The following is a 15,312-nucleotide window of genomic DNA, read 5'->3' on the forward strand; positions in this document are numbered from 1 at the left end:
CTATGAGTCGGGGCCGACTCGACGGCACATAACAACAACAACAACATGACTTGTAACCCTTAGCAGCACAATGCTGACTACATTTGTTAAAGTGATCATATTAAGTTCTTTGTATTTTATCTATTCCATCACAAACTCCTACAATATTTTTGAAAAGACACAAACACTCCCTCCTTGTTCCCCCCATATTTGACTACATGGGTTTAAATGAAAAGATACTGAACCCTTTAAAATGGCAGCTCTTGGAGTCAAACCATTCACAGCTTTCCATTCCTCTTTTTACCTTTTCCAGCCACTGATACTGCTGATCTTCAGCAACGTAGCAACTGCACTGACAAAGGAAAACCTGAAAAATCAAATTCCAAGCTTTGTGTCAAGCCAAATAAATGTTATGCACACCTCAAAGAGAATTTCAAATTCTAGACTGTCTGGAGCCATGGAGGGTAGATGATCCCCTAAAACTATTGCCCTAAGATAATCTTTAAACCTTCAACAAAAAATATCCTCTAAAGTCTTCTTGGGAGCTCTGGTAGCGTAGTGTCTAAGGCATTTGACTGCCAACCACAAGGCTAGCAGTTCAAACCCACCAGCCACTCCTCAGAAAGAAGGTTGGGCAATCTACTTCCGTAGTACCTCCTCGGAAACCCAAGGAGGGGTTGCTATGAGTCGGGTCTGACTCAACGGCACATAACAACAACAACAAAGTCTTCTTAAAACCAAACAACAGTTTAGCTTAACTAGTAAAAAATGTCTGCCTTGAACATGCTTTTAAGAATTATCTATAGGGAATAAGATCAACAACAGTAACTTGAAAGATTAGACAGGAACCTTAGGGAGTAGTGAATTTACGTTAATGCAGAAGGAACAATTAAGAAAAGGAAGGTGAGAATGGATACACAACTTGAAGAATGTAATCAGTGTCATGAAATTATGGTGTTGGTAAAGAATATGGAATGTAACACGGACTGCCAGAATGAACAAATCTGTCTCAGAGGAAGTACAGTCAGAATGCGTCTTAGATACAAGAATTGCCAGACGTCACCTCTCTTACTTTGCTCATGTTGCCAGAAGGGACTAATCCCTGAAGAAGGATATCATGCTTGGTAACATAGAGGGTCAGCAAAAAAGGGGAAGACCCTCAACAAGATGGACTAACACAGTGGCTGTGATGATGGGCTCAAGCATGGCAAGGACCATGAGGATGGCGCAGGACTGGGCATCATTTCACTCTGCTGTACATAGGGTCACTGTGAGTTGGAACTGACTTGACAGCACCTAACAACAACAAATTGTATGTGAAAAACTAATGTTTTTTCACATATAATTGTTTATATTCTCACCAAGAACAAAATAAAGAAAATTTAAAGAAAAAAAATTTATGCACACCACAAACTGATGTCATATACATAATGTGAATCCTAATCGATGTGTGTGTGGAGTACATCTTAATATAACACTTATGCTCCTAAGTTCACTGTTCCTTAAAAATTAAGAATCAAGCCAATACTACCAATGATATCAAAACAAAGTTCATACTGAGAAGGCAACCAGGAGAGTTGTCATGTGAGATTAACGGTACAAAGGCATGCATACAGACAAAAAATACTACCAGGACACCCTTGACAAAACGGGTGACAATACCAGTCCTACTGCCCTTATAAGGGTCACACATTGTGAAGATCAAATTTAAGCATTATATAGGTATCAAGTACTATCATAGTAAATTATCTTGTAAAACACTGGTGATGCCTGTGAAGATGGTATTATTTTAGAAATCAAGTTCCAGACCATGTGCTTGAATACAGTTGTTGTTGTTGTTAGATGTTGTCGAGTCAGCTCTGACTCATAGCAAACCTATGTACAACAGAATGAAGCACTGCCTGATTGTGCGCCATTCTCACAATCACTGTATACACAGTCCACCACTCGTCTGTTGGTTTGTCATTCTGTGGTGGCTTACATGTTGCTACGAGGCTGGAGGCCATGCCACCGGTATTTCAAATACCTATAGGGGCATACATGGTAGACAGATTTCAGCAGAGCTTCCAGACTAAGACAGATTGGGAAGCAGGATGGAGCCATCTACTTCTGAAAACACTGGCCAGTGAAAACTTTATCAACAGCAGGGGAATACTGTCTGATATATTACTGGAAAACTTTACGAAAAGTCCTGACACACTCTCTGATACGGTGCTGGAAGATGAGCCCATCAGCTCAGAAAGCACTCAAAATGTGACTGGGGAAGAGCTGCCTCCTCAAAATAGAGTTGACCTTAATGACGTAGATATAATAAAGCCTTTGAGACCTCCATCTGCTGATATGGCATGACTCAAAATGGGAAGAAACAGCTGCAAACATCCATTAATAATCAGAACATGGAATGTACAAAGTATGAATCCAAGAAAACTGGAAATTGTCAAAAGTGGAATGGAACACATAAAAATTGATATCCTAGGAATTAGTGAGCTGAAACAGACTGGTTTTGGCCATTTTGAATCAGACAATCAGATATATGCTGAGAATGACAAATTGAAGATGAATGGCATCACATTCCTTGTCAAAAAGAATGTTTGAATAGTTGGAGGTGTAATAAATTGCAATGCCACAAAGCTATAAAAGGATGAAGCAAGTTCTAAGTATCAATGCTCACAGAAAGGTACTATCCACAGAAGTCTACCACATTATCTACTAAAATACTGCCAGAAACACTAACACCTAATAACAGAAAGAAAACACAGGAAGGAAAAAAGGGCAAAGGGTAGGGAAGAAGACTATATTTTTACTTAACTACATAGAAGGAAAAAATCTGTTGCTGTCAAGTCGATTCTGACTCCTGACAACCCCATGTGTGTGAGCAGAACTACTCCATCGGATTTTCTTGGCTATAATCTTTATGAAGTAGTTTGCCAGCCAGCCTTTCTTCCATGGAGCCACTGGATAGGTTTGAACCACCAACCTTTAAGTTATCAACCAACCACAAACCATTTGCATCACCCAGTCTCCTTGGGGGGCCACCACTCATCTGTCAGTTTGTCCTACTATGGCTGCTTGTGTTATTGTGATGCTGGAAGCTATGCCACAAGTATTCCAAATATCAGTAGGATCAAACATGGTGGGCAGATTTCAGTGGAGCTTCCAGACTAAGACAGACTAGGAAGAAAGATGTGGCCAGGCCCACTTCTGAAAAAAAATAAATTGGCCACAGAAGCCTTACAAACAGCAGTGAAACATAGTGCCAGAAGATGAGCCCCTCAGGTTGAAAAGCACTCAAAATACAACTGCAGAAGAGATACCTCCTCAAAATATAGTTGGCATTAATGATGTGGATGGAATAAAGCTTTCAGGACCTTTATTCACTGGTGGGGCACAATTCTCAAGATGAGAAGAAACAATGACAAATATCCATTAATAATTATAACATGGGATGTATGCAGTATGAATCTAAGAAAACTGGAAGCTGATGCATTGTTCATTATAAAGAATGAAATGGAAAACATAAAGATCAATATCCTAGTCAATAGGGAGCTGAAATGGACTAGTACTGGCCATTCTGAATCAGACAATCATATGGTCTACTGTGCCAGGAATGACAAGTTGAAGAGGAATGGCATCACATTCACTGTCAGAAAGAACACTTCAAGATCTACCCTGAAGTACAATGCTGTCAGTGATAGGATAATATCCATATACCCATAAGGAAGACCAGTTAATATGACCATTATTCACATTTAAGCACCAACCACTAAAGACAAAGACAAAGAAATGGAAGACTCTTACCAACCATGCATATAATCACAAAGTTCTGATAATAACTGGTGATCTGAATGTGAAAGTTTAGAACAAAGACTCATAGGAAAATATAGCCTTGATGACAGAAATTACATCAGAGATCGCATGATAGAATTTTGCATGACTAACAACTTATTCATTACAAAACCCTTTTTAACCAACATAAACAAAGACTACACACATGGACTTTGCAAGATGGAATACACAGGAATCCAATCGACTATATCTGTGGAAAGAGACAATGGAGAAGCTCAGAACAAAGGCAGGAGTTGACTATGGAACAATCAATTCCTCCCATGCAAGTTCAAGGTGAAGCTGAAGAAATTAAACCAAGTCCAAAATATGGCCTTGAGCATATCTCACCTGAATTGAGAAACTATTTGAAGAGCAGATTTGATGCACTGAACACAAGACCAAAGATCAGACAAGTTATGGAAAGACATCAAGGACAACACACATGAAGAAAGCAAAAGGTCATTAAAGTGACATAAAGGAAGAAAAGACTAAAATGGATGTCAGAAGACACTCTGAAACTTGTTCTTGAAAGGAGAATAGCTAAAGCAAAAGGAAGAAACGATGAAGGAAAAGAGCTGAACAGAAGATTTCAAAGGAAACTCAAAAAAACAAAGTAAAGTTTTATAAAGAAATATGCAAAGACCTGAAATTGGAAAATCAAAGAACATGCTCAGCATTTCTCCAGCTAAAAGAGCTGAAGAAAAATTCATGCCTCAGGTTGCAATACTGAGAATTCTATGGACAAAATATTGAACAATGCAGGAAGCAGTAAAAGAAGACAGAAGGAATATACAGAGTCATTGTACCAAAAAGAATAGTTGACATTCAACCTTTTCAAGAGGTAGCATATGATCAAGAACTAATGGTACTGAATAAAGAAGTCCAAGCTGCACTGAACGCATTACTGAAGAACGAGGCTCCAGGAATTGACAAAATATCCATTGAGATATTTCAACAAGTGGATTGAGCACTGGAGGTGTTCACTCATTTATGCCAAGAAATTTGGAAGACAGCCACCTGGCCAAGTAAGTGGAACAGATCCATCTTTGTGCCCATTCCAAAGAATGGTGAAAAAACAGAATGTGCAAATTAACAAACAACATCATTAATATCACATGCAAGTAAAATTTTCCTGAATACAGTTCAAAAATTGTTGCAGTGGTACATCAGTAGGGAAGTGCCAGAAATTCAAGCCAGATTCAGAAGAGGATGTGGAACATGGGATATCACTGCTGATGTCAGATGGATGGATCTTTGCTGAAAGCAAGGAATACAAGATGTTTACTTGTGTTTTACTGACTATGCAAAGGCATTCAACCATATGGATCATAATAAAAAATGGACAACATTGCAAAGAACAGGAATTCCTGAACACTTAATTGTGCTCATGAAAAACCTGTAGAGACCAAGAAGCTGTTGTTCAAATAGAACAACAGAATAATACACAGTATACTACGCAGTATAAAATGAGGAAGGGTGTGTGTTATCATACATGCTTTCATCATACTTATTCAGTATGTACGCTGAGTAAATAATCTGAAAAACTGGACTATAAATGAAGAACAACACAGTGTCAGGATTGGAGAGACTTATTAACAACCTGTGATATGCACATGATACAACCTTGCTTGCTGAAAGTGAAGAGGGCTTGAAGCACTTATTGATGAAGATCAAACACTACAGCCTTCAGTATGGATTACACCTCAACATAAAAAAAAAATCCTCACAAGTAGACCAACAAGCAACATCATATAAACTGAGAAAAGTTGTCAAGGATTTCATTTTACTTGGATCCACATCAACGTCCACAGAAACAGCAATCCAGAAAGCAAATGACATACTGCATTGGGCAAATCTGCTGCAAAAGATCTCTTTTAAAGTGTTTAAAAGCAAAAATGTCACTTTGACGACTAAAGTATGCCTGACTTGTCTCCCAAATTACCCAAGTGACAATACTTGAATGAACCAAGACTAGGATTACAAATGCAATGAAATCACTCAGGACAAATTACATTAGGATGAAACCTTGATGTCAACATAATGGTGTTTAGAATGCATGAAACATTCATTTATTTGACAAATATTTACTGAGTTTCTGATATGAACCTTTCACCAGCTAAATACTGGATAAACAGCAACAAACACAACTCCCTGCTCTTATGGACTGAACACATTTTTCATGTTTATAGTTACCAGCTGAAATGATTTTCTCAATGAGGACTAGCTTTCAATAGCTAATGTTTACAGTTTGTTTTTAACAAGGTTATTTCAGAATTTCAAAAGGACTTTAATAGCACACCTTCCATCCCACATTTATATGAACAAAAAGTGGTTACTTTGAAGGTCTCTGGGTGACACAAATGGTTTGCACTCAACTACTAACCAAAAGGTTGGCAGTTCAAATCAACCTAGCAGCACAGTGGAAGAAAGACCTGGCAATTAGCTTCCATAAAGATGCAAGGCAAGAAAATCTTATGATGCAGTTCTGTTCTGTAATACATGGGTTTGCTATGAGAAGGAATCAACAGCAACAGGCATGGCTTTTTGGTACCACTGCCTAAAGGTAGAATTCTTCTACCCAAAAGTACATATAAATGATTGGAAGATTCAAATAAACAGTATTATGGATTGAACTGTGTCCTCAAAAAAAATGCATGCTAAATTCCTAGCCCTTGTACCTGTGTATGTGATGCTGTTTAGAAAGAGGGCTTTTCTTTTGTTATGTTAATGGTCACACCCACACAGGGTGTCCTAAACTTAATCACTTCTGAGTTATAGAGAGAATTAGACACAGACACAGGTACACACTGGGGAAGATAGAAGCCATGTGAGAATCATCGACAAGTCAAGGAATAGGAAATCCTGGAGCTACAGACAAAGAAAGAAATGACACAGTCCAGACCCTGATTTGGAATTTTAGGCCTAGAATTTAAAAAAAATTAATTTCTATTCTTTAAAGCTACACACTTGTGGTATTTGTGTTATAGCAGCAATAGTAACTAAGTCAAACAATATATAAATGATGCTTAATAACAACTTTATAATTACACAAGTTAAAATTCCACATACCGAAGGATTCGATTTTAGATGATAAAACACACAAAAAGCCTCTGTAGGGGATAGACTGACAGCGTCCGTGGTTCTACACCATTCATTCCACAGTTTAGCACAACCAACTTCTTCCCAGATGCCAGAGTTCATCACAAATGACGATAAAAATGCTTTGAAAAGAATTTGCCTAAATTAGTGCTTTGTTACTTACACAAGTTACATTTTTTTTTCTAATAAAAAAATAAGCTCAAGTTACTCTAGAATTTTAAAGTTGAAAGAGCCACTCAAGTCCTTCTACCTGATACTATCATTTTGCAGATAAAGAAACTGAGGCCCTCAAGATTTAAAAGGCCACATACTGCATAAAGCCAATGTTAGAGTCAGGAATGGAGGACAGGTTTATTGACTCTCATTGTGCAACATCCTACTGAAAAATGTGAGAATTTTATATGACTAAGTCAATACACCCATTCCTTACTTATCAACACAGTTAAGTTCCAAAAACCAGGTCAGTATGCAAAAATGACTGTTATGTGGAAATGGAGGATGATCACATCAGATCACAAAAGGGAGGGTGACTACATCATTGTATAACCGCCAAATTACATCATTACATAACTGTTAACCCGTGAGAATCACAGCCCAACTAAGCTGACACAGAACTTTAACCACGATAGCCAGCATCACTCTTGCCTCACATCTTGGCGTTTCTTACGGCCAGGCATTTATCATTGATGGGCAAAATAGTCAGATAACAGAATTTTTACTGTGGTCGTATTGTTATTTTTAAGAGTTCTCTTTATGTTCTTGTAGTAGTTAAGGTTATATGTCAACTTGGCTGGGCCTGGTTTTGAGTGGCTGGGCAGCTGGACATAGTTATTTCCCATGATGAGATTGGTAATCAACTCCATGGTGGAATCTACTGGAGCAGCTGAGTAGCTGCCTTAGACATGTAGTCTGCTTCCAGTATATAAGAAGTTGTTTTGAAAAAGATTTCTAGCTTTTTGGCATGCTTGGACCCTGTATGTAGCCATCTTCATTCAGCAGCCTGATGATCTTGGGACTTTTTCTGGATTTGAACTGTTGTTTGATAATCTTGAGACTACCTTTTTACTTGTCAACCTTAGATTTGCCAGCCTCAGCATCCACTAGCTGCCGGAGTTAAGAAAGCTTTCAGCTTCAGTGAGCAAGAGACAAAGCTGAAGCCCAAGGTCAAGGGGCTTTCACCCAGCCCCTAGACCTTGGCACTTAGCAAACTCATTCTAGCCTCCTAAATTTTAAGAGAATAAAATCCTGTTTGTTAAAGCCACCCATTTGTGGTATTTTCTGTTAGAGCAGCACTAGAGGTAACCAAAACAGTTCTCAAAGGAATCTGTTAAATTAAAAACTTTCAAGAACCATTGCTACAAGAGGCCCATTACCTCTATTCCTCTACATCTGGCCAAAACAGGCCAAGGATATAAAGAAAACCTAGATACCTCAATGATATAAACACTTCCATAAGTGTGTAAGTTCCTAAAGCCCAGAACATTCTCTTTAAATCTTATTTTTTAAGATTATGAAAAAGATGGTAAGACATAAGCAATGAACTCAGGGGACAGATTTCACTCAGATGCAAAGTTACACTACTATGACTATTTTAAAAGTTAAAAAAAAAAAAAGCTGAAATCTTTCATGATGGAAGGAAATAGTAACTTCAGATTATGTTCTTTCAACAAAATGTATAGCCTTCTGCATGTTTACTTACCTACTGCATTATTTCCTATAGCAATTATAAATTTGGAACAAGGATACTTTTCTAGCAGGGAAACTTCCAAAGATGTTTTTGTCTGTCTTCGAAGAAGCCTCACTTCCCTAATACAAAAAAGAGAAGATGAAACTAAAGCAACTTAAAACAATTTAATCAGTTCCATTTAGTGATGAAAAGTGTACTGTGTATGTGACTCTGTAATAGATAAAATTCAAACCTGAAGAACAGAATTACAATCCTAAGGAAACAATGGATTCAGGTAACAGTAACTAATCCGTAAAGCCATCAGATTCAAAGTTGATGGAGAAGCCAATAATGGAGATCAGGCTATCCACCTGGCCCACTAACCAATCTCAGCATCCCTGAAAGTGAGACTAGGCATAGTGTGCATTAACAAACACTGTCTTAGTTTGTTAGTGCTGCTGTAAAAGAAATACCACAAGTGGTGGCTTTAACAAACACAAATTTATTTTCTCTTAGCTAGGAAACCAGAAGACTGTTGTTGTTAGGTGATGTTGAGTCAGTTCTGACTCACAGTGACCCTATGTACAACAGAATGAAACATTGCCTGATCCTGCTCCATCTTCACAATCCTTGCTAGACTTGAACCCATCATAGTAGCCACTATGTCAATCCATCTCATTGAGTGCCGTCCCCTTTTTCGCTGACCCTCTACTTTACTAAGCATGATATCCTTCCTTATGAACTGTTCCCTTCTGACATGACCAGGGTAGATGAGACAAAGTCAGGTCATTCCTGCTTCTAAGGAGCAATCCAGCCGTACTTCTTCCAGGACAGATTTGTTCATTCTCCTGGCAGTTCACGGTATTTTCAGTACACTTCGCCAACACAATTAAAGGCATCAATTCTTCAGTGTTACTTATTCATCGTCCAGTTTCATATGCATATAGAGTAACTGAAAATACCATGGGGTTTGGGTTAGGTGTACCTTAGTCTTCAAAGTGACATCTTTGCTCTTTAACACTATAAAGAGGTCTTTTGCAGCAGATTTGCCCTGTGCAATATGTCATCTGATTTCATGACTGCTGCTTCCATAGGTGTTGACTGTGGATCCAAGTAATATGAAATCTTTGACAAGTTCAATCTTTTCTCCATTTATTGTAATATTGCTTATTAGTACAGTTGTGAGGATTTTTGTTTTCTTTATGTTGAAGTACAATCCATACTGAAGATTGTAGTCTTTGATTTTCATCAGTAAGTACTTCAAGTCATCTTTATTTTCAGCAAACAAGGCTGTCATTTGTATATCACTGGTTGTTAATGAGCCTTCCTCCAATCCCGATTCCATTTTCTTCTTCATATAGTCCAGCTTCTCAGATTATTTGCTCAGCATAGATTAAGTATGATGAAAGGATATAATCCTGACACATATTCTTCCCAATTTTAAACTACACAGTATATCCCCTTGTTCTGTTTGAACAACACCCTCCTGGTCTATGTACAGGTTCCTCAGGAGCACAATTAAGAGTTCTGGAATTCTCATTATTCACAATGTTATCCATAATTTGTTATGATCCATAAAGTCTAATGTCTTTGCATAGTCAACAAAACACATTTCTTGGCATAAACGAGTAAACACCTGCAGCACTGCATCCATTTGTTGAAACATCTCAATGGGTATTCTGTCAATCCGTGCAGCCTTGTTTTTCACCAATTCCTTCAGTGCAGCTTTAGCTGTTTCATTCAATACCATTGGTTCTTGATCAAATACCAACCACTTCCTGAAATGGCTGAAGGTCGACCAATTCTTTTTGGAACAGTGAACTCTGTGTATCCCTTACATTTTCTTTTTATGCTTCCTGTATCACTCAATAATTTTGCCCATGTTGTTGTTGTCGTTAGGTGCTGTTAAGTCGTCTCCCACTCATTGCAGCCTTCTGTACAAGAGAACAAAACACTGCCTGGTCCATGCCATCCTAGTTATACCAGAGCCCATCATTGCAGCCACTGCATCAATTCCTCTTGTTGAGGGCCTTCCTTTATTTTGTTGACCCTCCACTTTACCAAGCATTATATCCTTTTCCAGGGAATGGTTCCTTCTGACAACATGACCAAATTAGGTGAGATGAAGTTTGGCCATTCTTGCTTCCAATCCTTCAATACTGAAATTTGAGACTTTAATTTTTTCTTCAGTTCTTTCAGCTTGAGAAATGCCAAGTGTGTTCTACCCTTTTGGTATTCTTATTCCAAGTCTTTGCACATTCCATTGTAATACTTTTGTCTTCCCAAGCTGCCCTCTGCAATCTGTTCAACTCTTTTATTTCATCATTTCTTCATTCACTTTAGCCACTCTCTTTTCAACAGCAAGTTTCAGTCTCTTCTGACATCCACTTTGGTCTTTTCTTTCTTTCCTGTCTTTTTTAATGACCTTTTGCTTTCTTCAAAAAAGAAAACATTTCAAGATCTATCCTGGGAAGAAGGATGTTCTTGATGTCAGTGTTCAATGTGTCAATCTATTCTTCAGATGGTCTCTAAATTCAGGTGGGATATAATCAAGGTTATATTTGGGCTCTTGTGGACTTGTTTTCTTCAGCTTCAACGTGAACTTCAGTCAAGCTTGAACCACAGTCAGCTTCTGGCCTTGTTTTGACCAATGATACAGGTGTAGTCGATTTGATTCCTGTATATTCCATCTGATAAGGTCCACACATATACTCACTGTTTGTATTTCTGAAGAAAGGTATTTGCAATGAACAAGTTGTTGGTCGTGCCAAATTCTATCACATGATTTCCAGCATCACTAAGGCCATATTTTCCAGCTACCAATGTGTCTTGTTTCCAACCTTCACATTTCAATCACCAATAATTTTTAATACATCTCGAATGCATGTTTGGTTAATTTCAGACTACAGAAGTTGGTAAAAATCTTCCATTTCTTCATCATTGGCTTTAATGTTAAATAAATTTGAATAGTAGTAGTAGTAACTGGTCTTCCTTGTAGGCATATGTATAGTATCCTATCACTGGTAGCACTGTACTTCGGAATAGTTTTTTTTTTTTTTCCTCCCTTTACTTTTATAATGTTTATTAAATTACGACATGATAAATTCCATGCTATTTTTACTTCAAAGATCTGGGGAAGGGTCTTGAGGGAGAAGGATTGGGGAAAAAAAAATTGCCATCAAGTCAATTCTGATTCATGGTGACTCCACGTGTATCAGAGTAGAACTGTGTTGTTGTGGTGTTGTTATGTACTGTGGAGTCCGACCTGATTCATAGCGACCCCTCCTTGGGTTTCCAAGGCAGTATCACTACGGAAGCAGATTGCCCAACCTTCTTTCTGAGGAGTGGCTGGTGGTTTTGAACCGCCAGCTTTCTGGTTAGCGGTCAAATGCCTTAGTGGTACAACGCTACCAGAGCTCCTGAGCAGAACCGTAGTCCATAGGATTTTCTTGGCTGTAATCTTATAGAAGTAGTTTGCCAGGCCCTTCTTCCCAGGATAGATCTTGAAATGTTCTTTTCAACAATGAATGTGATGCCATTTCTCTTCAATTTATCATTCCTAGACCACATGATTTTCTGATTCAAAATGTCCAATACCAGTCCATTTCAGCTCACTAATGCACTTTATGCATTCCACTTCAGTTTTGACAACTTCTATTTTTCCTAGATTCATACTTCGTACATTCCATGTTCCCATTATTAATGGATTTTTGCAGCTGTTTCTTCCCATTCTGAGTTATGTCTCATCAGTAAATAAAGGTCCCAAAAGTTTTACTCCATTCATATCATTAAGGTTGACTCTACACTGAGGAGGCAGCTCTTCCCCAGTCACATTTTGAGTGCCTTCCAACCTGAGGAGCTCACCTTCCCGCACTCTATCAGACAATGTTTCAGAGCTATTTATAAACGTTTCTGGTAATATATCAGACAGTGTTTCACTGCTATTCATAAGGTATCAGGGGCCATTTTTTGCAGAATTGGATGGCCCTGTCTTTCTTCCCACTGTCTTAGTCTTGAAGCACCACTGAAACCTATCCACTATGGGTGACCCTGCTGATATGTGACATACGGGTGGCATAGCCCTCAGCCACATAGCAAAATGCAGGCCACCACAGTATGACAAACTGACAGACAAGTGGGAAGTCTATGGGATGTCAGCCTCCGGGAATGCGGTGCCAGTCAGGCGGGTAAAAGATTGAACAGGAAGAAGCTATAAACAGGCCAACCCAGATGCAGCTTCCACCTGATTGGTTCCCGCCTTATTTTGAACCAGCACAAGTCCTCCCCCCTCCCTTAAGGACTATGCTAATGAGGTGCTTTAACCTGATTGGTTCACGCCTTTTTCCCTCTGCCCCCCCCCCCCCACACACACACGTAGGGGTGGGGCCACTTCTCCAGCCTCTCTCAGGGGCACGTGAACCTCTACAGACCCCCTCTCGGGACCGTAAACCTCACCCAGGAGCGTAGAATAAAAACTTCTCTTTAACCCCACTTTTGTGCGCCCGCTTCTCCTTGCCGCAACCTTACATCGGAAGGCTTTCTTCTTTAGGGGAAGGCTTTATTTACAGCTTCTGGAGGAATATTCTTGTCTCTTTTCACCTTCTGTTTTACTGTTTCCTGGTGATCATCTTCTCCCTTCTGCTCTTTTTGTAACTTAAAGCTGCCTGGCTAAAAGGAAACCCTACACTGACATGGAGTGTTCAACACAACAAAGAAATTCTATTTCCAAATGGAATTACATCTACCGGTATAAAGATTTAGGATTTACAACATATTTTTTTTGGGAGACACAATTTAATCCATAACAAACACAATGTATACCTTTGAAGCATTTTTGCCAACAAAATATTAAACCTGAACCTGACTAAGCTTCTAGAGTGAATATTCATTTACAAGAAATGCAGATGATGGATGCTGTCGCTGTTTTTGTCCCAGACTGAAGGCAAGCCTCTGCACAATGGGATGGAATTTGTGATACACAGGGTTTTTATTGGCTGACTTTCACAAGCAGACCACCAGGCCTTTCTTCCTAGTCTTAGATGAGGGTATTTGTGGTTCAGTGGTAGAATTTCCACCTTCATGTGGGCGACCTGCATTCAATTACCAGCCAATGCACTTCATGTTCGGCCACCTATGTCTGTCAGTAGAGGGTTATGTGTTACTATGATGCTGAACAGGTTTCAGTGAAGTTTACAGGCTACGATAGACTAGGGGAAAGGTCTGGGGATCTATTTTTTTAAATAAGCTAACGAAAACCCTACGGATCACAACAAACGGTCTAATCTGCAACCTCTCAAGACAATGGTGCAGGATGGGCTAGATGATGGATATACTTGTTAAATGGCATCATGAGAAAGCAATCACAAACCCAAAAATGTGGGACATTCTACATGACAATCAACCTCTCAACAGGACTAAAGAGAAAGAGGAGGGGCACTCTAAATGAAAGGAGGTTTAAGAGACAAAACATTTAAATGTAATGTGTGGAATTTGTTTGGATTAAGATTTGCATAAACCCACTGTAAAATGTCATGTTTCAGACAACTGGGTAAATTCGACCAAGGACTGGATAGTAAGTGATATTAAGGAATTGTTAATTTTGTTAAAACTAGAAATAGCTTATATTAAAAAATGCCTATATCATTTCCAATGCATTCTGAAGAATATAGGGGTTAAAGGATGTGGAAGTCTCTTGTGTGTGGGGTGGGGGATAAAACAGTTCTAACAGAATTGGCGTAATATCCATAAACCAAGTATGTGACAAACGCTCATAGCCCTGAAAAATCGTTCAAGAAGTGGAAAGATCACTTTACAAATCTGCAAGAAACCAAGGCTAAATACAGGTTAAAAGAAGCGTTGGAGTCAATTCTTTATAAAGAACCTGAATCCAATTCCTCCAAAATGGTTCCACTTTCATGACTCAATTCAAGTACTAGTAGATCAACGAGAGTACTTACACTAAGACCTGACAAGGTATTTGGGGTGAGCTGCACACCCTGGTGTATCGGTTGACCCGCACCCGGGGCGGCGAAGTTGTCGGGGCCCACGGCTGATAACCGTCACATGGGATTTCAAACTCGCTCCGGGCCTGCAGACCTTTCGTCCGACCCGGCTGCCCGCGTTTCCCCGCGCCAGGTGCCTCACCTCTTCCGCACCAGCTGCCGCCGTACCTCTCTGTCCTCGGGCGTCTCCCTCTCAGCCTCTTCTTCCTCCTCCTCCTCCTCAGTCCCAGCTCGGCACGGCGCCTTCACTACCTCCCCAAAGAACGTGGCAGCCATAGCTGCCTCGGACTCGGAGCCCAACTGAGGCGACGCAGGATTACGAACACGCCCCGAGTCCACCCCCGTGCTCCTCCCTGTGCCCTTGAGTTCCGCCCCGAGCCGCTCCGCCCCGCCCCACACTAAGCTCCGCCCCTGAGCCCCACCACACTACACTGCCCCAGTCGCGGCAGAAACCTATCTTGGTTACTCTGCACGCGAGGACCCGCAGGAAGACCGACCGACTAGAAGACTGTCTGCTAGAGAGGCCGGAGACCGGCCGAAACTCTTCACCGACCAGTAACGGACCGGGAAGAGGAGTAAGCCGCCCATCTCGAGTCTGAACCGCTTTTATTTTCCTTTCCTCTAGTCCCTTTCTTTTTTTTCTCCGTTAGGAACGACCGGGAGAACTGTAGTTTATTAGGCGCCCGTCTCCAAGCCTCGGTTCCCGCAGGTAGGTGCCGGCCCCGGCGGAGCGAACCCTGA

The 15,312-nt window shown here is 40.0% G+C and overlaps 1 protein-coding gene across 1 annotated transcript in view; it reads right to left on the bottom strand.

Annotated features, from left to right (window-relative positions):
* PSMG1 (proteasome assembly chaperone 1) overlaps nucleotides 1-14,847 on the bottom strand; it is a 19,670-nt gene extending 4,823 nt beyond the window's left edge. Inside the window, exons 1-4 of the mRNA XM_007945548.1 lie at nucleotides 14,714-14,847; nucleotides 8,603-8,709; nucleotides 6,874-7,025; nucleotides 284-346 (exon numbers count right to left, since the gene is read on the bottom strand). Coding sequence (XP_007943739.1) covers nucleotides 284-346; nucleotides 6,874-7,025; nucleotides 8,603-8,709; nucleotides 14,714-14,847 — 456 coding nt within the window. The remainder of the gene's footprint in view (nucleotides 1-283; nucleotides 347-6,873; nucleotides 7,026-8,602; nucleotides 8,710-14,713) is intronic.
* Nucleotides 14,848-15,312: the final 465 nt, after the last annotated feature.

The sequence above is a fragment of the Orycteropus afer genome, unplaced genomic scaffold, assembly GCF_000298275.1.
Source record: "Orycteropus afer afer isolate SDZICR_OR568_19922 unplaced genomic scaffold, OryAfe1.0 scaffold00137, whole genome shotgun sequence".
Classification (NCBI taxonomy): Eukaryota; Metazoa; Chordata; class Mammalia; order Tubulidentata; family Orycteropodidae; genus Orycteropus; species Orycteropus afer.